Below are 25,791 nucleotides of genomic sequence, written 5' to 3' on the forward strand. Positions count from 1 at the left end.
GGTCTCTTTTGTGATAAGATCAAGAGCCTGTGGCTTTATCATTTCTGTATTTCCTGTTGTGACTTAATCTTAAGGATTCAGCTTTTGGAAGTCAATGACTAGTATGATCTACTTTATGTGGAATCTGTTGTTGAGGCAGAGGAATTGGGTAAATTACTGATGATCATCGACACCCTAAGAAAGATGTCTGTTTCCAAGTATTGAAGCAGATAGTGTCCTGTTAACTCATAGAAGTAGAATCAAAGTCCTTGATTTCTACATGAGGGATCTGAGGCTCAGAGAACTGACTTGTCAACATGAGATTCTGAGTAGCAGTGGTGGTCTCGCTACTGGGCAGAGGCCTGGGGACAGTGGTCGTCCTCCTGGAGCCTACAAAACCGGGGGAGGCCCTGACTCAAAGGAAGACTCTTTAGCAAATGTAAAACTAGATTCCATGTGTGGATTTAGCTTCTTGGTAGCATGGGTCACACTGGACACAGGCCAAGGCGGTGCTGAATCAGCACACCCCTTCACCGGTACTCCTGGATCTCATGTCCTATGTGGTTTTTGGGATTTTTCTCCTCTTTAGGGTTCCTTGCAGATTGTCCCTTCTCCTGGGTTGGTTGAGAATGAGCATTCCTCATCATCACCAAGTTAATTTGGTAATAATAGGATACAGGGTATTTTTTTTTCTAAGAAAACCAACTCATATGCTAGTGAACGAGCAGTGTGCAGTAATCTGGATTTCCCTCTGACTTCTAGTTGTACTAACACTTTAACATGATGGAGGGTAAAGGTAGGAAATAAACTACTCATAAATCTTCCATAGTACCTTACTGGTTCAAATATGTGTTTATGGTTAAATAATAACTTGTATGCCAGCATATATGTCAAAGCCATAGAAGGCCTTTAGGTAGAGAGTAAAGAAGGTTCTAGAATGGTATAACACAGTAGATTTCTAAGTGCAGTTCCCTAGACCAGTGCCCTCAGGTCACTTAGTAAGCATATCCCAACTTACTGCACCACAAACTATGAGATGAGCTCTGTTTTCAACTTCCTTTTTTCTTTTTGTTTTTTTGAGGTAAGGTCTCACTCTAACTCAGGCTGATTTGGAATTCACTATGTAGTCTCAGGGTAGCCTCGAATTCATGGTGATCCTCCTACCTCTGCCTCAAGTGCTGGGATTGAAGGCATGGGCCACCAAGCCCGACTCTTTACTCAACTTTGACAAGCCTCTAGTGGATTTTGGTGCATACTCAGGTCTCAGACCGTGCCTAGTAGACTGGGAGTCCCGAGGTTTTGCAGTTACTCAGGTCTGCACTTAAACCCTGCTTTCATCACATTAAATGCCTTTCTCCTCTGGGTCTATTTCCTCATCTCTAAAGAGAATAAATCTCTTACAAAGCTCTGGTAAAAATATAATAAGGGAAAATTCGATTTATGCAATATTGTGCAAAGGACTAAAGGTATGCTTCTTATATGATAAAACAACTTATTTTACTTTTCAATGTATCAAAATCCTTATGCAAATGGAGTTAAAGTAAAGAATACTTTGAGTAGAATGAATTACATCAGGTATGTTGAGAAATGATGAATAAAAAAATCTTTATACACATTCAACTAATTAGTAGTCTCATGAATATTTATACTGGTCAAGGGTTTTGCAAATAAATCAGTTAATATAAGCAATTATACATGAAGACATGCTGAGTTGCTTGAATAGTTTCTTAAGAAGTTTTGATTCAATGTCATTTTATGAACTTGAGCAGCTTAGTAAATGGGCCAAGGTCATGATCACCATCTCAGGATAGTAGTAGAAAATAATGCAATATTAAGCTGGGTGTGGTGGCGCACGCCTTTAATCCCAGCACTCAGGAGGCAGAGGTAGGAGAATCACTGTGAGTTCGAGGCCACCCTGAGACTACATAGTGAATTCCAGGTCAGCCCGGGCTAGAGTGAGACCCTACCTCAAAAAAAAAAAAAAAAAAAAGCAATATTATATGCTTCTTGCCATATAACTGGAGACATTATAGCAACCTAGAAACAGTCTACCATTAGGCAATTCACTTCTAGGATTCTCCTACCTCTTTGCTTTCCACATATGCAATTAACTGAATGTTTTCTACAGAACATATTCTCAATGGATGTTTGCTAAGAAGGATACGAAGTTTGGGTCAGTGATTACATGAATCAGAACTCCAGCCCCTGGAGGACCGTCTTACTCAGTACTGTGGGCATCCACAAAGGATGTCAGTGACCCCAGCTGCTCCTCCAGAGTATTAATTCTGTGTCTCATGTAGAAGGTCGACATGATCAGTGCACACACTCTGGAAAGGGATAAAAAGAAATTTCCAATAGGTTAATGGTCTGGTCAATAAACTCAGAGCCACTGTCCTATGCTGAAGGCATTTCCCAAAAGAATGTAGCTTAAGAGACTTTTTTTATTTTTGTGGGTTAATTTTTTGGGTTTTCGAGCTAGGGTTTCACTCTAGCTCATGCTGACCTAGAATTCACTATGTATTCTCAGGGTGGCCTCAAACTCTTGGTGATCCTCTTACCTCTGCCTCCTGAGTGTTGGGATTAAAGGCATGCACTACCATGCCTGCTTGCTTAACAGACTTTTGTTTGTTTGTTTTTCGAGGTAGGGTCTTGCTCTAGCCCAGGCTGACCTGGAATTCCCTATGTAGTCTCAGGGTGGCCTCGAACTTTCGGCGATTCTCTTACCTCTGCCTCCTGAGTGCTGGGATTAAAGGCATGTGCCACCACACCCTGCACTTAAGAGACTTTTTTAAAAAGTCTGTAAAGGGGGCATGAGCCAGATGTACAAGGGGGCACATGCATCTGCAGTTCATTTGCAGTGGCCGGAGGCCCTGATGCACCCATTCTCTCTCTCTCTCTCTCTGCCTTTTTCTCTCTCTCAAATAAATAAATAAAATATATCTGAAAATTCTGTAAAGGGCTGGGGAGATGGCTTAACAGTTAACGTGCTTTCCTATGAAGCATAAGGACCCATGTTTGACTCTCCAGGCCCCACATAAGCCAGACGCAATGTGACACAAGTGTGCAAGGTCGCACATGTACACTAGGTGGTACATGTGTCTGGAGTTTGATTACATTGGCTGGAGGCCCTGGTGGGCCAATTCTCTCTCTCTCTCTCTCTCTCTGTTTCTTTCTCTCTCTGTCTGTCGCTGTCAATTAAATAAATAAAAATAAAAAAGGGGGGCTGGAGAGATGGCTTAGCGGTTAAGCGCTTGCCTGTGAAGCCTAAGGACCCCGGTTCGAGGCTCGGTTCCCCAGGTCCCACGTTTGCCAGATGCACAAGTGGGCGCATGCGTCTGGAGTTCGTTTGCAGAGGCTGGAAGCCCTGGTGCGCCCATTCTCTCTCTCTCCCTCTATCTGTCTTTCTCTCTGTGTCTGTCGCTCTCAAATTAAAAAAAAAAAAATTAAAAAAAATAAAAATAAAAAAGGGGGCCAGTCTGTTGGGCTTGCCTAAAAAAAAAAAAAAATAAAGTCTGTAAGGCACATGCATTTAATCCCAGAGCTGGGGAGGCAGAGGTAGGAAGACTGCTGTAAATTCAAGGCCAGCCTGGGCTAAAGTGAGACCCTACCTTGAAAAACAAAAACCAAGAAAACAAAACAACAAAAAGTCTGATAGAAACCAAGTTGATGCTGGCCATAAAATTTCACAGGAGACTTCACCCACCTTACAGCTATGTTACAGACGGGAAGTGATGGAGAGTTATAAAGTCAATGCCTCACTTTTCAGTCAGGAGGGATACCCTCTTAAAGATGTCTTGGCTTGTCCAGAAGGTGTTATATGGATGGAAAAATAAACAACTAGAACAAAGATGCTTTGGAATTTACTACTAGAAACTTGATTCTTTGGTTTGGGTCTGGCACAATCATGCAAATGTGATCTAAGCCTAAGGGGAAAAATGTCATAATAGGAGATGGAAATTGTAAAGGAAAACATGGGGGCATGTTAAAGACAATTGGGATTTACAGTGGCTCTTGACAACATGAAGAGATGGTTTGGAGAACTGAATCATTTGCATAAGCCCCACCCAGCAAATACATTTACTTACATAATTGCATAGAATATAAGAATATGGTGAAGGGTCAGACATTTCTGAGACCTGACTTTATGCAAGATTCCAATACTTTCTGATTGACCTGTTGGGTGAAAACCAAAAAAAGTTTAATACTATGATGCACTTCCTTTATCTTCTAATATCCCAATGGGGAAGAGGTACTTGAGGCAGGTAAAAGAAATTAGTTACTATTTTAACATTTTAACCAGTAGTTTCAATTTTTTTCCAGCTCATTTCATTCAGTATATACTGAAAGCCTTCTCTTTGCCAAGTATTGGGAAAACACTGTAACACCATCCTTGCTCTTATGCCAATATAACTACTGTTCAGTTGTTAATCAGTAAGAAGTAAGTCAATGATTTTAATTCTACCACCATTTTTTTGGTTCATAATCTCAAAGTATTCATAATAAGAAGTGGCCTCTATGAAGGCCAATTTACTCATCTTTGTGACAGAATGGGGTACTATTTATTGAAGAAGTAAGTGGGAAATGATACATGCAAAGACTTGAAACAGGAAGGGGAGGCAGTTATAAAGTGAACATTGGGGCCCTTTAAATGTTGTCAACAGAAATCCTGCCCCTTGCTGGTAATTCTGCTTCTTACCGAGGGCAGGTAGGCCCTTGGCTTTTCCCTCAGGCACTCTGTTTCCATGGGTATCTGCCCGAGGAGGTTTTGCTTCTCCCTTGGGGACATTCAGAACTGTCTGGGATTCTGTCACATGGAAGTCTGCCAAGCAAAATAAGGTAGGGTCAGTTTGTTCCCCAATGCATATACAACCACAGGATTTACCACAAAGCAAAACAATCCTGAGCTGCACAATGATCAGAGATATAAGTGAGGGAGGTGTCTGGACACTGAAACCCAATGCCCCAGCAAGGAAGCAGTAAAATGACATGAGGACAGTCTGTCCCACCCACAGGCTCACAGGATTATTCAGCTTTAGTCATTAATACTATTGCTGAAATAAGAGGTAAGAAAATACATGTTGGTCTCTCCCAGCCAGCCTGATACTTTGAGATATTTATTAAATGTGTGTAGAAGGAAATGGAGTTTTGCCAGGTAGCTGATTCCGTTTCATAGAACTTTCATGTTAGCCCTTTATCCAGATTTTCTTTGCCACTGTTAAATGTGAGAGAAGGTTAGTTTATATTTGTTTTTATGGGGGCAGGGTGAGGGTGTTTCGTGGGGGATCATATTTGAGTTAAGGTACAAGGGTTTCACAGACCTCGGGAGTTCTCTGATTCTGGAGTCTGGGAACCAGAGCTGCTGTATCCTTCCATGGCTTGCCTTCTTTGTCGGACCACTCCGTCCAGATCTGAGAATTCATCATTAAAGTCCTGAAGAAGATGAAAATGTTAAGCGTTCGTTATGGAACAGGCAGGCCTTTGTAAACTCCGACCTTCCCACTAAGGCCTGACCCAGAAATACGGAAATGCAGGATGGATTACCACACCCCAGGGGATTTTCCTGCTAGGTCACAGTATCTCTTTATTGAAACTGAGATTCTTCCGCATGGTTAGGGTTCTATCTACAGACAGAGGGTAACTTGATCCAAACAACAAGTGTCTAGAAAAACCACTGGAATGCTGGCGACTGAAAAGCTACCCTGTGAAGTTGGAAAGGCCACGTTAGCCCTTTGCAGTGAGGAGACAGACACTGTGAGAGGGAACAGGGCAGGAAGCACTCAACTCAAATCTGAATGTGTGCAGGAAGTCCTGCTAAATGGTAGTTTCTAAAAAGGAGTGCTGGCATTAGGAAAAGAAAACACGTTAGCAAGTTAGATCATGAAAAGAAAACCGCAGTTTTTTTGGGGGGGTGTCTCACTATAGCTCAGGCTGACCTGAAATTCACTATGTAGTCTCAGGCTGGCCTTGAACTCATGGTGATCCTCCTTCCTCTACCTCTCAAGTCCTGGGATTAAAGGCGTGTGCCATCACACTTGGCTGAAAGCTACAGCTTTTAAAACTCCCCCAGCCTGACCAAAATAGGCTCTGACCTAGTATACTGAAAAGACAAAAAGCTGACAATCTGTTGTTTTGGTTTTTCAAGGTAGGGTCTCACTCTCGCCCAGACTGACCTGGAATTTACTATGTAGTCTCAGGGTAGCTTCAAACTCAAGGCAATCCTCCTATCTCTGCCTCTTGGGTGTTTGGGATTAAAGGTGTATGCCGCCACCACTCCTGGTGAGATGTTTTAATCTTATTCAATTTGCTCTCTCCAAGTGCTTCAAGTGACTCAGCAGTTAAAGGCACTTGCTTACAAAGCCTGATGGGTTTGATCCCCCAGTACCCACATAGAGCCATATGCTCAAAGTAGCACATGCATTTGGAAGGTCGTTTGTAGTGGCAGGAGGCCCTGGCATGCCCATATACTCTTTCTGTTTCTCACTACTTCTTTCTCTTTGTCTTTCAAATAAATAAATAAAAATTAAAAAAAAGAAATAAAAAGACACATGCTATCCTGAAAAGGTCTTGGCAAAGGTATAATTAGCCTGAGCTTTTAACGATTTAGTTGGCTGCCAAATGAAGAGACTTATCTGACAAGTCAATGATCTGTCTTTTGGTCATCTCAACATTCATCCGATTCCATACAAGAATTTGTCGGGGAGAGAAAACATTAAAAATATTTATTTATTGTAGGAAAAGAGGTTTATTTTGGCATACAGACTCGAGGGGAAGGTCCATGATGGCAGGGGAAAACAATGGCAGGAGCAGAGGGTGGACATCACCTCCTGGCCAAAATCAGGTGGACAATAGCAAGAGGAGAGTGTGCCAAACACTGGCAAGGGGAAAATGGCTATAATACCCATAAGCCTTCCCCCAATAATACACTGCCTCCAGGAGGTATTAATTTCCAAATCTCCATCAGCTGGGAACCTAGCATTCAGAACACCTAAGTTTATGGGGTACACCTGTATCAATCCACCATAGCACCTATAACTGCTTAGCCATTTCCCCTACCTCATAAGGGCTGAAAAAAATTTTTTGAGATTATTTTATTTTTTAAATTATTTTATTTATTTTTATTAAATAGTTTTGTACTCAGTGAATACAGTCAAGTTGGTACCATTGTTAGGCTCATCCATGTCCTACCCCCTCCCCCTGCCCTTCCAAAATTATTTATTTTTATATTATTATTATTATTTCATTTCTTTGTGAGACAGGATCTCATGTTTCCCGGGCTGACCTTGAACTCACTATGTAGAGAGGATGATCTTGAACTCCTGACCTTCCTGCCTTTACTGCCCATATTCTGGGAGCATAGGTATGCTCCAGCACTCCTGGTTTATGAGGTACTAGGAATTGAATCCAGTGTATCATGGGTGCTAAGCAAATACTCTACCAACTGAGCTACATTCCCAGCCTGAACGGAACATAAATAATGGAAATTTAGGGCTGGAGGGAGGGCTTAGTGGTTAAGTCGCTTGCCTGCAAAGCCAGAGGACTCAGGTTCAATTCCCCAGGACCCATGTTAGCCAGATGCACAAGGGGGCGTACACATCTGGAGTTTGTTTGCAGTAGCTGGAAGCCCTGGCATACCCATTCTCACTCTCTCTGATTTTAATTAAAAAATAAAAATAACTCTTAAAAAAGACTGGAAATTTAAATCTCTTCAAATTGAAAATGACTTATTGAATGCCTATCATGTATCAGGCTGGAGCACCTTATATATATGACTGCATTTAATCTCCTCAGCATGAGGCTTTTTTTTTTTTTAAGTGGAAAGAACCAAGTCTTTGGGCTGGGAGATGGCCCACTGGTTAAAGACACATGCTTGCAAAGCCTGCCCACTGGCACCCATAGATAGCCAGATGCACAAAGTGGAGCATGGATCCAGCATGCTTTTGCAGTGGCAGGAGGCCCTGATGTCCCCTCCCCTGAAAACATGTGCAAATAAAATTAAAAACAGCTGTTTTCAGTGCCAGGGCTACCCAGCTCAGGCCCTTGTTTCCTGGAGCCCAGGCTGGCCTCAAACTCCCTATGTAGCTGAGGCTGGCCTTGAAGCTGTGCTCTTCCTGCCTCTCCAAAGTGTGAGATTATAGGTGTGTGCCAACATGGCCAACTGAGATTCTTAAAAACCTGAGAAAAAGTTCACAAAGCAGACAATCACCATCCGAAAATTCAGAGCTGGAGAGACAGCTCAGATGGGAAAATGCCTAGCTCCGAAGCACGAGGACCTGAGGACCCATGAAAAACTGCTGGGAGTGGTGGCATTCTGCTAAGTCCCAGCCCTGAGGAGGAGACGGGTAGATTCCCGAGGCTCACTGCCCAGCCAGTCTAGCCTAACTGGTGAACTGTAGGCCAGTGAGACCCTGTCTCTAAAAGAAGTGAATGCATTTCTGACAAATGACACTATCCTCTGGCTTCCATATGCGTGCGCAGGTGTGCACACGCACACATACACACACACGGGCATCTGCACACACATGACATACAGACATGCACAGATACCATAAATAGGCCAAAACAAAAGCAGTGTGTAATTCAGTAGTTTTCAGAATCTTCACTAAGCCATCCCGCCAGCCTGAGACTTTTAATTTTGACATTTTCCTAGGCTAGCACTATGCCTTACAACACACTCTCATGATGCAGAGTAGCAGCAGCCAACAGCAGCTCCTGTCCCAGTCAGCCACCTGATCACGAAGAGGACAAATGATGCACCATGATGCATCCTGCCAGCCTGAGACTTTTCATTTTGACATTTTCCTAGGCTAGCACTATGTCTTACAACACACACTCATGATGCAGAGTAGCAGCAGCCAACAGCAGCTCCTGTCCCAGTCAGCCACCTGATCACGAAGAGGACAAATGATGGACCATGATGCACTGGGTTGCTAAGTTATGATGTTCATTAGGTTAGACATATTAAGTTCTTTTTTTTTTTTTCAGTTTTTTTGAGGTAGGGTCTTGCTGTAGCCCAGGCTGACCTGGAATTCATTCTAGAGTCTCAGGGTGGCCTTGAAGTCATGGTGATCCTCCTACCTCAGCCTCCCAAGTGCTGGGATTAAAAGCATGTGCCACCACACCCAACTAAGAGTACCTAGCTCAGGGTGGCCTTGAACTCCCTTGTGTAGCTATAGATGACCTAGAACTTCTGATATTCCTTCCTACCTCTACCTCCCAAGTGCTGGGAATATAGGCATTTACTATTTCCACCGCCCTCCCCAGTTTATGTGGTGCTAGGAAACACAGGGCTCGTGCACACTAGGCAGGCACTCCACTCACTGAGCTACATCCTTACCTCCTCAAGTACATTTTAAATTTTCACTATGACAGTTTATTGGGATGGAAATCCATGCTAAGTTGAATAGCAAATGCAATCATGAAATATGTGGCTTCCTGTGGCTAGTTTTTTTTTCCACTTAGTACAATCAGAGGTCCATTCATGTTGTAGCATGTATCAGTACTTTGTTTCCTTTTTATGATCATTGCTTGTATATACCCCATTAAAAAATTAAGGTAAGGGCTGGAGAGATGGCTTAGCGGTTAAGCGCTTGCCTGTGAAGCCTAAGGACCCCGGTTCGAGGCTCGGTTCCCCAGGTCCCACGTTAGCCAGATGTACAAGGGGGCGCACGCGTCTGGAGTTCGTTTGCAGAGGCTGGAAGCCCTGGCGCGCCCATTCTCTCTCTCTCCCTCTATCTGTCTTTCTCTCTGTGTCTGTTGCTCTCAAATAAATAAATAAATTAAAAAAAAGAAATTCATCCATAAAAAAAAAAAAATTAAGGTAACACTGCTATAGAGGTTCTTTTTTTTTTTGGAGGTAGGGTCTCATTCTAGCCCAGGCTGACCTGGAATTCACTGTGTAGTCTCAGGCTGGCCTTAAACCCATAACAATCTTCCTACCAAGTGCTGCAATTAGAGGTGTACACCACAACACCTATCTTCATTTATTATTTATTTATTTATGAGGCAGGGTCTTGCTCTAGTCCAGGCTGGCCTGAAATTTATGATGTAGCCTCAGGCTGGCCTCAAACTCATAGTGATCTTCCTACTTGGCCTTGGCCACCCAAGTGCTGGGATTAAAGGTATGTACTGCCACAGAGAGAAAGAGACTGGGCGTAGCTAGAAGATGCATACATCACTCTGTGCATCTGGCTTTACATGGTTACTGGGGAATCAAACTCCAGTAGGCCAGTGCCTTAACTGCTGAGCTGTCTCTTCAGCCCAACATTATGTTTTCTTTTTCTTTTTTCTTGGTTGGCTTCTCAAGCTAGGGTCTCACTGTAGCGCAGGCTGATCTGGAATTCACTATGTAGTCTCAGGGTGGCCTCGATCGCACGGCGATCTTCCTACCTCTGCCTCTCGGGTGCTGGGATTAAGGGTGTGCACCACCATTCCCACCTCAACATTCTGTTTTTGTTGTTTTGCCTTTTTTTTTTTCTTTTCTTCTTTTCTTTCTTTTTTTGACAGGGTTTTGTTGTGTATTCTAGGCTGGCCTTGAACTCAGAGCTCCTCTTATGCTAGCCTCAGCCTCCCTGATAATGACTGGGATTACAGGCATGGGCCACCCATTTCTGACTGGACATTCTTGCATAAATTTTGTGTGAACATATTTTCAACTACATTACTTTTATAATACTCAAAGGGTTTGTAGCTGTTGAGATAACAGGCTTGTACTGCTTCACTCAAAGTTAACGTTTGTCAAGGACCAACTTGGGAGCAAAGACTTGTCTTGGAAAAAATTATATTCTATTGCAGGTACAAATCTTATACAAATAGAGGCACTATTGAAGAGTTACCCTAGGGCCTACAAAGTTTAAGGGAACCAAGTAGTGTCTACCTAGTGCCTGAGTAACACAGCTTTGCTTTTTCACATTATCTTTGAAGGCAAGAATTAGTTTTCATTCTTGGTTTCTGACAGTATTATCACAGTACTTTGAACATATACAACATGTGTAGGGTGAGTCATGTCCTACCTCAAATAGATTTTTTTAAAAAATTTTGTTTGATTTTATTTATTTATTTGAGAGTGATAGACAGAGAAAGAAAGAGAGAGAGAGAAAGAGAGAGAGAGAGTGAATGGGCGCGCCAGAGCCTCCAGCCACTGCAAACGAACTCCAGACGTGAGTGTCGCCACCTTGTGCAGCTGGTTTACATGGGACCTGGGGAATCGAGCCTTGAACCAGGGTCCTTTGGCTTCACAGGCAAGCACTTAACCGCTAAGCCATCTCTCCAGCCCTCAAATAGATTTTTGAATGTTTTCAAAACAAAACTCATGTCTAGAGGCACGGCTCAGTGATATAGCACTTGCCTGGCATGCATGAGGTCCTGGGTTCAATGCCTAGCATTGCATGTGTACACACATAAACACATACTCTGTGGTGGCTTGATTCTAAATGTCCCCATATCTTCAGGTATTATTAAGATTCATAGGCTGGGCAAGGTGGCACACATCTTTAATCCCAGCACTCGGGAGGCAGAGGTAGGAGGATCCCTGTGAGTTCAAGGTCACCCTGAGACTACATAGTGAATTCCATGTCAGCCTGGGCTACAGTGAGACCCTACCTCAAAAAACAAAAGCAAAACAAAACAAACAAAAGCGATTAAGACTCCTTAAGTCTCCAGCTAGGAGAGCACTGCAGGAGAAGGTCCAGTCCTGAGGTGTGTGTTCAGAGCCTGCTTGCTTTTATTACTGCTGCCGCTGCCACTCTGTCGTGGGTGCAAGGAAGCGAGCCAGCTTCTTCCCCCATGCTGAAGCCTCCCAGGAGTGTGTAAGTGTGAAATCAACCCTCTCTTTCCTTCAGCTGCTCTGGTCGAGTGTTTGTCCTGGCAATGAGAGGGTAACTGCAGCACATGCACATGTAAACACACACACACACACACACACACACACACACACACACACACACATACACACACACACGCACACACTTGACAAGCAAACACAGCAAGGCCTTATGTCCCTTCAGTGGACAGTGTTCACCAACATGGCAAACTGTCATGTTTCTTTTCTTTTCTGTGTAGGATACCCTTTAATTACTGGCAGAACATTCATGGTTACCTTGGGTTCCCTTTGCTTCTGGGAGAGTCGTGCCCTGTTCTGCATCTGCCTCTAAACTACTCTGACCCTGGGTTCTTCTCCAGCTCTGGCCGGGGGGCAGGCGCAGTGCAGGTATGGTACATATCCTTTTCTTCGGCTTTTAGTTATGTGGCAACTCACCAGAGGCAGAGAGGAAGGGCGGTCTGCCCGGAAACTATTTTCAGCAGAGGATGGGTTGGGACTGTTACCAACACTTGTATTCTGAAATCAATGCAACAAAATGAAAAATCAGATCAACTACAACCCTGAAGAAATAGAGAAGCAAAATAGTAACTGAAGATCCTGACGTCATACTCACTTCTAAGTGTCCACACACAGATTTTAGCAGTTTGTATGTTGAATCTCTTGAGAGTAAGGAGACAAATATATACTGAAAAATAAAGCAGACACAAGAGTTTAGATTTCAAAAATGTATGTGTGGTGGTTTGAATATAAAATGTCCCTTGTAGGTTCATGTGCTGGAATACTAAGCCCCAGCTTGTGGGACTGTTTCTGAAAGGTTGTGGTACCTGGGGCAGGCTTGAGGTGCTACAGCTTGGTTCTGCTCATCTCTCTGTCTCTGCCCACTTCCTCCCTGCAGATGTGCTGATAGGAGGGTGCTGGTCTCCTGCTCTTGCCCTGCTTTCCCAACGTGAGGGAATCTACCCTCTGGAACTTAAGTTGCTTCTGATCTGCAATTCTGTCCCCACAAAGAGAAAGTAACTGAGACACTGTGTCATATGGTTTTTATATTTTCAAATGACACGGATCATTCTCTGAATTAGATTCTCATTTCTCTGACAGGTTCATTTTGATTTCTAGAATAAAAGCAATAAAAGTATATGTCCCCCTTTTAGAAACCTCCAAACTGAATTGAAGAGTAATAAAGAAATGTGCAAAAAAGGGCTCCAAAAGCCCGACACGAGTGTCCTCAGAGCACAGGTGGGAAAGACCTGGGCACAGAGGAAAGGTCAGGAAGCATGGCAAGTGGAGGCTCCTCTCCAGCCCGTTTTCATACTTGGCGATTCCCGCAGGCCTGCTTCCTCTGCTCAGTCCTACACTTCCACTGAAAACTTCCCCTGTGGCTTAATAGGCTGGTTCTTTTTCATGCCACTTTCAGATTATTTCTTATAAAAACATGGAGTTTTTCCAGTGGATGCTTGTAAAGGTGGTATGGAACAAAAATAAAAACAGCCACACAAAATGATTTGGAGACAAGTAATACTGGAAAATTTGTACTTATGTGGAAATGGTACCTTCAGAGACTTAAAAAAAAAAAAAAAACTACCTCAGGTTTCAGGTTTCTCCATCGGTGTGAAACATAAAATCATAGAATCTTTTCAGACACCCCTACAGACCATGAATTTGTGATGATACCTCTCACTCAAGAGAAGATAGAATTTCTAAGTAAATACACTGTTCTGACATTAGATGTACCCTGGTGTAAATTTTGGCTCTTAGATACTTGAGTAACATGGGGAAAATTGCTTAATTGTGCCTCCCTTATAATGTAGTAGTATGAACAAGAGAAAATATAAAGAAAGCTCTTGATGTCTGCATAGAATAAGTACTTTATACTCTTTAGATTTAAAAAGAATTTCCAAACCAGGCATATTAATTCATTTTCTAGCCAATTAGAATTGCCTTTTTCTTCCTTTCTTCTTAATTGTTTTATGAAGTAGAAAACCTGTATTGACATATCATATGTTGGTACCATCATTACCCCCCTCCCTGTAAGTAACTGAGGCTGGCCTCACACTTCCATTCCTCCTGCTTCAATCTCCTGTGTGCTGGGATCACAGGTGTTCACAACCACACTTGGCTAGAATAGTCTCTTTTTATCATAGCTTCCCCTTCTCCTCTCTGTCAGCTATCTAGTATGGTCAGAAACTGAAGGTAGTTATTATTAAAAAGGTAGGTAGAAGATGGAGAAATGTGCAACCAGACTCTTCTACACTCTCTGAAATAAATGGCACTTTCAATGGAAATATTTCTGGCTCACATCGTCAGGCTAGCCCAATAGTAAAGAGTAACTAGGCTGGGTGGAAGAGAGGCTTCCTGATGCCCAGCAGCTACAAGGATCTGAAAGGGTTGCTGCACAATCTCTTGCCCATGGATGGTTCTGGGAGGAGCCTACTAAGCTTATAGTGAGGCAGCCACCCCACTCCAGGGATGTCAATCGTGGCCACATGTTTGCTCTTTTTCTTGTTTGTTTTTTCTTAAAAAAAAGTAATAATGGTACCAAACTGCCTGTATTTGCTGGATAGAAAACTAATAAAAAAAATAAATTAAAAAAAGTAATATTAAGGTAACTGAACATAACAGCTTAGAGTAATATTAAAACAATGGAACGTATCAGCTTAGCCTGACTAAACAAATGTCAGGAAAGGGATGCTGGGAAACAATTCTAGGTTTTACAAAACTTCACTTTATTTGCAAGCACATACATGTGTGGGTGTACCAGGGTCTCTTTGCTGCTGCAAACGAACGCCCCATGCATGTGCTACTTTGTGTCTGGCTTTGCATTGGTATTGGGGAAATGAAACCCAGACCATTAGGCTTTACAAACAAATGCCTTTAACTGTTGAGCTATCTCTCCAATCCCAGAATTCTATTTTTTAAATTTTTTTAATTATTTATTTATTTGAGAGAGAGAGAGAGAGAGAGAGATAGAGAGAGGCAGGCAGAGAGAAAGAGAAAATGGGCACGCCAGGGCCTCTAGCCACTGCAAACGAATTCCAGATACATGTGCCCCCTTGTGCATCTGGCTTACGTGGGTCTTGAGGAATTGAACCGTGGTCCTTAGGCTTCACAGGCAAATGCCTTAATGGCTAAGGCATTTCCCCAGCCCCAGAATTCTATTTTTTTGACCTTGGTGAGGCAAATATTTGAGTCAATAGAAAATTCAAAATTAGCAACAGTTATATTAGAATTAATCATCTTGTCAGGGGAAAAATGTTACATCAATGTCTATCATTTTTCTCTTTTCCCTCTCTCCCTCTTTCTTTTTCAAAATTTAATTTATTTGAATGTGTATGTGTATGGGTGTGCCAGAGCCTCACTATGATCCTACTGCCTCAGTCTCCTGAGTGCAAGCCTTCATACCCTGCCTCTAGAATATCTCCTGTTTCGTGCCTGCTACGATGGCTCTGAAATTCGCCACTATTAGTAGTTCACTGAACTTGTGATTTACAAATTTCCCTCTCAGGACCTAGTGTGAGAAGTTACTCAGGACTTCAAACCAGATCTGTGCTTCCAGAATGTGGCTCATGGTGCTTTGCAGGAGGTAAGCAAGGCCTGCCTGGTTGTTCTTTGTGTTTGTTTCGAGATAGGGTTTCACTCTAGCCCAGGCTAACCTGGAACTCACTCAGCAGTTGCAGACTGGCTTGAAACCACAACAATCCTCCTACCTCTGCCTCCCTAGTGCTGGGATTAAAGGCGTGCACCATCATGCTATGCTCTGGTTGGCCTTTTTTTTTTTTTTAAATGTTTTATTTATTTGAGATAGTGAGAGAAAGAAAGAAGCAGATAGAGAGCAAGAGAATGAGAAAATGGGCGTGCCAGGGCCTCCAGCCACTGCAAACAAACTCCAGAAGCACATGTCACCTGTGCATCTGGCTTTACATGTGTCCTGAGGAATCAAACTCTAGTCCTTAGACTTTACTGGCAAGCACTTTAACCACTGAGCCATCTCTCTAGCCTGTGGTTGGTCTTTTTGAAGATGCTTACCTATGTATCATCCATGCCAAATATGCACCAATTATGCCAGAAGATATCCAGTTTGCACACTGCATATGTGGGGAGCGTTTGGAAGAGCCCAGTGTGATAGGGTCTGAGTTCAATTCTCAGAATCCACATTAAAAATCAGGGCATGGAGCTGGAGAGATGACTTAGCAGTTAAGCGTTTGCCTGTGAAGCCTAAGGACCCCAGTTCAAGGCTCCATTTCCCAGGACCCACATCATGCACAAGGGGGCACATGCATCTGGAGTTCGTTTGCAGTGGCTGGAAGCCCTGGTGCGCCCATTCTCTCTCTTTGCTTATTTCTCTGTCTGTTGCTCTCAAATAAATAAATAAAAATAAACAACAACAACAACAAAAAACGCAGGGCATGGGGGCTGGAGAGATGACTTAGCAGTTAAGGCACTTGCTTGAGAAGCCTAAGAACCAAGGTTCTATTCCTAAACCAGATGCACAAGGTGGCGCATGAGCCTGGAGTTGGTTTGCAGTGGCTGGAGGCCCTGGTGCACCCATTCTCTCTCTCTTCCCCCTTCTCTCTGTCTCCCTCCCTCACTCTGTCAAAGAAATTATCTCTCTCTCTCTCTCTATATATATATATATTTTAAAAGCAGAGCATGGGCAGATGCCTGTAATCCTGATGCTGGGGAGGTGGAAGACAGGTGACTCCTTGAGGCTGGTCAGTCTACCCTAGACCAGTGAGAGACCCTGTGTCAAAACTGGTGGATGGCCACCTACGGAGCAACACCCACTTTGTCCTCTGGTTTCCACAAGCATGTGCACACACGTGTGCACACATGCACATATATAGAATTACAATATTGGGAAACATTTTATTTAAAAAAAATGTGTTTATCAAACATTAGATTACACAGTAGATTCTATCTATTTACCATACTTTCCTGAGTGTTCCTACTTGAAATACATGTTTTTAATGTCATCTGAGCTGTTCCTGTAAATTTGCTACCAAAATACATTAAACTGGAGGCTAGAGAGATGGCCTAGCAGTTAAAGGCACTGGCTTGCAAAGCCAGAAAATCTGACAACCTGGGTTTGGGTTTGATTCCCCAGTATACACGTAAAGCCAGATGTACAAAGTGGTGAATGTATTTGGAGTTCATTTGCAGAGGCAGGAGGTCCTGGCTTATTTACTCATACTTACTCTCTGTTTGCCTTTTTTTCTCAAACAAATAAAACTACTTAAAAAACCAATATATGTTCAACTATAAAAACAAGAAAACCCAAACAAGCAAACAAACCACTAAATAAAGGTGTTTCTACTCTGTGGTATACTTACCCTATCTGTGACCGTTGCTATGATCAGGGCATTTGGCACTAGTAGAGCAGTTTTGGTTTTCTTTATTAGGGTGACCGAGAAAGCTGGAATAGAGATCTGAAAGAGACCAACACTGCCTCAGACATCCCAGATTAGCACTTCAAATGTACACATTAAAATAGATCAGGACAACCCCACCAGCATCAAGTGGCTTCATGAAGAAAAGTAGAGAGTGGTAGGAAAGCCAGACAATACAATCTGGACTCTTAGTCTACTGAAGGTGTTCCTGAGAAACCTTTATCTTTAGGCATGACAACAACCGGCAGCATTGGTACTCCTCTGCATGCAGTAGAGCCCCAGGTCCCACAGAAATCTCAAGCCTATGGGCATCTACTTTGGGCTCAGCTATGCATGCCCATTCTATTCTGCATGTGGAGAAAATGTGAGAAAGATCTGATGTGACAGAACTATCACTGGACAGAAACTCTTGGAACTGAATGCAATTCTGTCACTACCTACATGACCCATGCAACCTGATACTCTATCAATTATAGGACTCTGCTTCTTCATTTATAAGCTAGAGGTGATCTTTCTTTTTACTACTCAGCATTTTCTGTGGATTACATTAGCTATTATATAGAGAACATTCAGTACTCAAGAGGAATTTTGTTCACTTCATTTGTCTTATAATATCAGGAATGGGTGAAATAAAGGAATTTTAAGTTTATTTCTGGCTCTAGTAAAAATATGAATGGGGGCTAGAGAGATGGCTTAGTGGTTAAGCGCTTACCTGTGAAGCCTAAGGACCCTGGTTCGAGGCTCAATTCCCCAGGACCCATGTTAGCCAGATGCACAAGGGGGCGCAAGCATTTGGAGTTCGTTTGCAGTGGCTGGAGGCCCTGGTGCGCCCATTCTCTCTTTCTCTCTCTGCCTCTTTCTCTCTCTCTCTGTTGCTCTCAAATAAATAAATAAAAATAAACAAAAAAAATTTAAAAAAACATGTGAATGAGGGGCTGGAGTGATGACTCAGAGATTTGAGGTGCCTGCTTTGCAAAGCCTGATAGCGTAAGTTCAATTCCTCAGTACCCAAGTAAAGCCTGATGCAGAAAGTTCACATGTGTCTGAAATTCATTTGCAGTATCAGATAGTCCTGGTGTGCTCGTATTCCCTCCCTCTCTGCAAATAAATAAATAAAATATAAAAAAGTTATAACTAGAAGCTATCATTAATATCTATCAAATGAGGTTGTCATTTAACTCTATAAACTGATGTTAGGAGATAACACAATTTGTTTGGAGGGATACTTGACTTATTTGAAGTCCTATATATCAGAATTTATAAAAGATGGAATTTGTTGGGTGTGATGGCACATGCCTTTAATCCCAGCACTCAGGAGCAAAGGTAGGAGGATCACCATGAATTTGAGGCCATCCTGAAACTATATAGTGAATTTCAGGTCAGCCTGGGCTAGAACAGGACCCTACCTGGAAAAACAAAACAAGCAAAAAAAGGAATTTGAATCAGTCTGACCAAAGTGTTAAGATTATATAAGATGACAGAGAACAGTAGACATTACTGAGAACTGTTACATTCTTTTAATCAGGTTTGGATTAAAATGAAGATGATTACATCACTGGGATCCCTGAAAACTGCCACATATAGGCACAGAAAAATTGTTTAAAAAATTGACAAATAAAAGAGATAATCTGACTTCCTCCATAGTTACACACATATTAAACACTTACTTGAATTTTTTTTCATAAAAATGCTTCATATATCTTAAATATTTTGAATATTTTCATGTATATTTGGGTTTATGAGGTGGAGTTATTTGCTGCCCTACCAAGTTCTAGACAGAAACACAATAGAAGAATAAGGGACTAATCCAAATTAGATTATTTTTCTAAAAGCTATTTTGCCAAAGAACCCTATTTGTAAGTATTTTCAACAGCAGGGATAGTTTTGAAGTTGCAAATTGTGATCACTTGGCAAAAACAAAAAACTTGAGATCAACTAAGATAAATGATGATATCAGAATGAGTCCAATTTTGTTTCTGTCTAGCAACACGAACCCAGTGACAAGGGGCCATAAATTTGTTTTTTTCTGGGGCATGAAAGACCTGTAAGGAGTTTCAATCATTTGCTTCATGAGTATAAAATTACAGGTAAGTAACTTGTGAAATGAAGATGAAATTACTTTTTAGCACAGTCCTTGAATATGATATGTGCATATCATGTTGTTAATTTTACCAGCATCTGAAAGCACCAATGGCTGATTAAAAGTTCCCAATTAAATTAAGGGCATCTTTATTAATGCTTTTCCAAAGTAAGGAGCTTAAAAAAGGTTCCCCTCTGAGAACAAACTGTTTGGGAATCCTAGGTAATTACTAGATCATACTAGATAAAGGTCTATTGTCCATGAGGAAGTTCTGCCCAAATCTCTTGTTAAAAAACCATTTTTATTGGGCTGGAGAGATGGCTTAGCGGTTAAGCGCTTGCCTGTGAAGCCTAAGGACCCCGGTTCGAGGCTCGGTTCCCCAGGTCCCACGTTAGCCAGATGCACGAGGGGGCGCACGCGTCTGGAGTTTGTTTGCAGAGGCTGGAAGCCTTGGTGCGCCCATTCTCTCTCTCCCTCTATCTGTCTTTCTCTCTGTGTCTGATACTCTCAAATAAATAAATAAAAAATTAAAAAAAAAAAAAACCCCCAAAAAAACCCCATTTTTATTGATTATTTGCAAGGAGAAAGAGCCAGTGAGAGGGAGAGACAGAATGAATGAATATGAATGCACCAGGGCCTCTCCTGCCATTGCAGATGAACTCTAGACAATGCATCACTGTGTATCTGGTTTTACATGGGTATTGAACCTGAGCCATTAGGCTTTGTAAGCAAGTGCCTTTAAGTGGTGAGCTATCTCTTCAGCCCCCAAATCTTTAAAACTTTTTTTTATTCCATTTTTTTTTTTTAATTTGAGAGAGAGACACACAGAGAGAGGCAGATAGAGAGGGAATGGGCATGCCAGGGCCTCTAGCCACTGCAAACAAACTCCAGACACATGCACCACCTTGTGCTACACTTGCATCACCTTGTATGTCTGGCTTATGTGGGACCTGGAGGGTGTCGAACATGGGTCCTTAAGCTTTGTAGGTAAGTGCCTTAACTGTTAAGTCATCTCTCTAGCTTGAGAGAGGCTTTTTTTTTTGAGATAGGGTCTCACTCTAGCCCAGGCTGACCTGGAATTCACTAAGGAGTTTCGGGGTGGCCGCGAACTCACAGCGATCCTCTTATCTCTGCCTCCCAAGTGCTGGGATTAAAGGCGTGCACCGCCACCACGCCTGGCTGAGAGAGGCTATTTTAAGACCAGATCTGATCAAGCCTACTCCAAGAGATGCACAGAAGCCTATGAAGGGCTTCTGCAAATAGTTTGTTCCCTTTATGGTAAAACGTGTGGGGAAGAAACCCACTCCTTCTTTTGAGGTAACATTTCTCTCTAGCCCAGGCTGATCTGGAACTCACTATGCAGTCTCAGGTGGCCTTGAACTCATGGTGATTCTTCTGCCTATGCCTCCTGAGTTCTGGGATTAAAATGAGATATCTTTATCATGTCCTCCAAGGTTCAAGGAGTATTGAGTGGCAGAAGGAATGTAAAAGCCAAAGAATGAGGACATGAAATGGCTGTTGCATTCATGACTGCACAGTGACTGTTGTTTGCACAATAGTGAACCCAACGACATTCCATCAAGGAGAGTGGAGGAGGTATTTAAAAAAAAGATATCAAATAGAAAAGAGGTCTAGGAAGACAGCCCAGTGGTGAAAGGTGCTTGCTTGCAAAGCCTGCCAGCATGAGTTCAATTCCCTGGCACCTACATCAAGATGGACATACAATGGTGCGTTTGCCTGTGGCCCAGCATGACTATGATAGCAGGAGGCAGAGCTAGGAGAGACTCGAAAGCGCGTGGGCCAGACTCGTCTGCAGTAGCGTACAACCCTGTCTCATAGAAAGTGCAGCACAGATAACTCAAGGTCATCCTTAAACTCCACACACATGGTGTGGTGGCGTGATTCAGGAGTCCCCCAGAAACTTAGGTGTTCTGAATGCTAGGTTCCTAGCTGACAGAAATTTGGAAATTAATACCTCTTGGAGGCAGTGTATTGTTGGTGGTGGGCTTATGAGTGTTATAGCCAGTTTCCCCTTGCTAGTGTTGGGCACACTCTCTTGTTGCTATTGTCCACCTGATGTTGGCCAGGGGGTGATGTCCACCCTATGCTCATGCCATCATTTTCCCCTGACGTCATGGAGCGTCCCCTCAAGTCTGTAAGCCAAAATCAACAAGCTGCTCTGTGATGGCTTGCTCAGGTGATTCCTGCCAGCAATGTGCACCTGACTGCAACACATGATATGGCTCACATGGTATGGTACATGGTATGGCACACTTGCTCAGGTGATTTCTGCCAGCAATGTGAACCTGTCTGCAATACATTGTATGGCACACATGTGTGTCCCCCCCTACAAGTAAATAAGTAAATGAATGAATAAACACAAATTTTAAAAAATAATAGAGGAACTAGTTGGAAAGAAGAGGAGGTTCAGTGGAAGGGGAACAACAGAAGGTAATAGGAGGGAATAATGAGCAAAATACAACATATATATGTATGAAAATGGTTTTATTTTAATCCCAAATGACTTTAACTCTTACTGCTCTGCTTAGAGACACTGACTTGCTCTGAATTCCTGAAAACTATCTTTTTTTTTTTTTTGCATGGGCATGTGTATATGCATGTTTGCGTATGTGTGGGTACGTGAATGGGCATGTGGAGGCCACAGGTTGACACTGGGTGTATTCCTCAATTGCTCATTGAGGGGGGATTTCTTGCTGAACCTAGAACACACTGATTCAGTTAGATGAGCTCCTAGTGAGTCCTAGATATTCCCTGTATCCATCCCCTAGCAATGGAAATTTTTTTTTAAGGGAAAGAGAGAAAGGGTGTATCAGGGCCTCCTTCCATGGCAAATAAACTTTAGACATGTGCCACTTCATGTATTTGGCTTTATGTAGAAACTGAAGCATTGAACCCAGGCTTCTGGGCTTTTTAAGCAAAAACCTTTAACTGCTGAGCCATCTCTCCAGCCCAGCACTGGGACTTTAAGCACCATGATGCCTGGCATTTCTTTGTTTATTTCAAGGCAGAGTCTTACTCTAGCCCAGGCTGTATTGGATCTCACTCTGCAGTTCCACGCTGGCCTTGAACTCACAGGCATGTTTCCCCATGCCGGGACAGTACCTAGCATTTTATATGGGTCCTAGGGATCTGAACTAAGGTCTTTATGGTTGCATGGCAAGTACTTTACCTACTGAGCCATCTTTCTAGCCCCGAAAATTATTTTTTTATAAAAAAATGTTTATTCATTTATGAGAGAGAGAAAGAGAGAGGGGGGGGGGGAGGAGAGAGTGGGCATACCAGGGCCTCTAGCCACTGCAATTGAACTCCAGATGCATGTGCCATCTTTTACACGTGGCTTTATGTGGGTACTGGGGAATGGAACCTGGGTCCTTTGGCTTTGCAGGAAAATGCCTTAACCACTAAACCATCTCTCCAGCCCCCTAAGAACTCTTTTTATCCCACTGAGAAGTATGACCTAATTCCTTTCCTCACTCCACGAATAAGTTCTTATAATTCAGAAATCTAGAGTTAGAGGGGAGTACTGATTTGCATTATACTGATTTAGATAATACCTTACATCAAAATATATTTATCTGGGGCTGAAGATATTGCTCAGTGGTTAAGGGTACTTGCTTGCAAAGCCTGATGGCCTGGGTTTGATTTCCCAGTACCCATGTGACGCCAAATGCACAAAGTGGTACATGTGTCTGGAGTTCATTTGCAGTGGTGGGAGGCCCCGGAGCACACATTCTCATTCCTTTCTCTCTTTGTCTGCCTCTATTAACAAATAAAAAATATGGCTGGGCATGATGACACACACCTTTAATCCCAGCACTCAGGAGGCAGAGGTAGGAGGATTGCCAAGCGTTCAAGGCCACCCTGAGGCTATATAGCGAATTCCAGGTCAGCCTGGGCTACAGTGAGTCTCTACTTTGAAACACCAAATTATATATATATATTCATCTAAGAGTAACTACATACAATAAACATATGAAAACAATACATGGTAGTATGATACTCTACAGATCTGACACTAACAAATTAAAGAATCAGGTGGTCCTGTACCATGGCTCCCCCACATCTGTGGTCAATGAGAACGAGAAGCAGCAACACGAGCACCAGGGCTGTGGGACCTCATTCTCGCTTTCTCAGACGCTCCTGTTCCTGCTCCCTTGTGCTGGTGACAGCAAGGACTTCACTGACAGGCCTGTTGGCCTAAACCTAAACCATATTAAACTGCTATTAGTAGGGTGAGAAATGAAAACTTTAAAACAAAAGTGTTTTGATGTTTGTTTATTTTTTGTGGGGGTGGGTGCTGAGATAGAGTCTCACATGGTAACTCAGGCCGGCCTGGATTCACGACATAGCTCAGGGTGCTAGGAAGCTTGCTGAAATCCTCCTGCCTCAGCCTCCTGAGTGCTGAGATGATAGGCTTGAGTCTCCATGCCTGGACATTTGCTTTGGTTTTAATGAATCATATGCTCCAAAGGAACAATCATAGTGTCCCTGGTGACAGGTGGTAAGAGGGACATGGGTTCAGTGTGGAAATGGCATAAGGAGATTGGTGAGAGCGGTGTTTAGGAAAAGAAGGAAGATGGTGTCTGTAGGCAGTTAAAACTGTTGCATTTGAAACCACCACAAAAGTAATGTGGTAAAAGGCAGAACCATGTTATAACTATCTATGAATATAGTTAAATTTAAAATATTTTTTAAAAATTATATTTATAATAGATAAATATGTAGGGTTAGCTTTCTCTTGTACACATTACACCAACCTTAGTGTCTTTTCCAAAGACCTTGGAATGAAAACAAATCCAGTTTTCTGACACAAAGAGCTTTCCTTGGTAGAGTATTTCTTTCTGTAGAGCACAGGTAAAGCCTGAGAGAATAACAACAGGTGTTAATGGCATTATTTAGAATTCCATTAAAATATGGCTCCATGAGTCCCATTTAAAATAAAAACTGATATACTTTGCTGGCTTAACTATGTGCAGAGATAATATATTCACTTTCCAAAGCACGACTGTGAGCCACCAAGCCAGGAAAGCACTGTTAGAGGTCAGCTCCTACATACCTTCAGACATTCCTAACAAACCTTCAACATGTCCTTTCTTCCAGCTAAAAATTTCTAGAGAACTCTAAGCATGCTCAGAGGTGCACCTACTCACGCAAAGGTATTCTGGTCTGCCATCTTTCCTTCTTGAAGTATAACCTTAAAATGAGCATGCTCAAGAATGCAGCCCTTAATTAAGCATGCTCAGCAGACAGCCCACCCCCAAATGCTTTCCTGTATGAATCTGTACAGGTTCCCACAATGAAATCTTCATAGTTCTTTTGTTTGAGGGTGGCATTGCATTGGAAAGAACTCCCGTGTTCTCCTAATCCACTGCAGGGAGTAAATCTTTCTCCATTTTGAGTCTTCTTGGCTGTACCTGTTTGTTTTTGCCACTTGCTGCATTTGTTCACATGATTGTTTCTTTTTAATATCTTTTGTTCTTGTTGCTGCACAGCACAGAATGGCCTGGAACACACCCCAAAGCTCAGGCTGATCTTGAACTCAAGATCCTTTGGCTTTAGCCTTGAGGGTGCTGAGATGACAGGCGTGCATCGTACCCAGCAACTCAGTGGAATAAAGCTGCAGTGACTATAGGTTCTTATTTTTCAAATTTAAAGCTTAGAGGCTGTAGGATGAGTCAGAATGGGAGGGCAAGTCTACCACTGCACATCAGACACCAAGACCAACGTTTTTGAAACCTCCCCTTGCCCTTTTTTCAGGATCTTCATGACTCAGTGATGAAATAGATGGTCTTGCCTGGAGTAGAGCATGTGACAATACCTGCCTGGGGATTATGGCAGGAACCCGGTATCTGCCTCAACGTCTGTATCTGGAGAGAGCTAGAAATGAATTTTGGGTGTCGTGATGGCATGCTGGGAAGCTACTTAGGTATGACTACCACATACTACATAGCCCAGGAATTAACACACCTGTCCATCACAGCTTGTTTTCTTTCAGTTTCCTGTAGTAGTTTCTCTCACTACAGGTTTATTATGCTTAATCTCAGGATGACTCAATCACAAGAACTTCAGCACAAATACAAAAGGCAAGGAGACCACTGTGGAATCATTCTGGATCACTCCACATCATGAAGGTCCCTTGCTCATTCTTCTCTTTCATCTTCCAAGGTGCTGGGGAAAGGTGACTGTAGTTGCATCATTACTGTGGTGGTTTGATTCATGTGTCCCTCCATAAACTTATGTGTTCTGAATGCTAGGTCCCCAGCTGGTAGCAATTTGGGAATTGGATCCTCCTGGAGGTGGTGTATTGTTGGGGGCGGGCTTATGGGTGTTATAGCCAGTTCCCCTTGCCAGTGTTTAGCACGCACTTTTGTTGCTGCTGTCCACCTGATGCTGGCCCGGAGAGGATGTACAACCTCTACTCATGCCATCATTTTTCCCATGCCATCATGGAGTTTCCCCTAGAGTTTGTAAGCCAAAATAAACCCTTTCCTCCCACAAGCTGCTCTCGT

The 25,791-nt window shown here is 42.7% G+C and overlaps 1 protein-coding gene across 3 annotated transcripts in view; it reads right to left on the reverse strand.

The window, feature by feature from the left end:
* The window catches only part of Gramd2b (GRAM domain containing 2B), a 136,515-nt gene that overhangs the window by 4,600 nt on the left and 106,124 nt on the right, over window positions 1-25,791 (reverse strand). For all 3 annotated transcript variants that reach the window (XM_004669182.2, XM_045131542.1, XM_045131541.1), the window contains exons 5-12: window positions 24,040-24,143; window positions 17,125-17,220; window positions 12,411-12,482; window positions 12,233-12,313; window positions 5,298-5,409; window positions 4,676-4,798; window positions 4,065-4,152; window positions 2,202-2,306 (exon numbers count right to left, since the gene is read on the reverse strand). In XM_004669182.2, coding sequence (XP_004669239.1) covers window positions 2,202-2,306; window positions 4,065-4,152; window positions 4,676-4,798; window positions 5,298-5,409; window positions 12,233-12,313; window positions 12,411-12,482; window positions 17,125-17,220; window positions 24,040-24,143 — 781 coding nt within the window. The remainder of the gene's footprint in view (window positions 1-2,201; window positions 2,307-4,064; window positions 4,153-4,675; window positions 4,799-5,297; window positions 5,410-12,232; window positions 12,314-12,410; window positions 12,483-17,124; window positions 17,221-24,039; window positions 24,144-25,791) is intronic.

The sequence above is a fragment of the Jaculus jaculus genome, chromosome 12 (assembly GCF_020740685.1).
Source record: "Jaculus jaculus isolate mJacJac1 chromosome 12, mJacJac1.mat.Y.cur, whole genome shotgun sequence".
NCBI lineage: Eukaryota > Metazoa > Chordata > Mammalia > Rodentia > Dipodidae > Jaculus > Jaculus jaculus.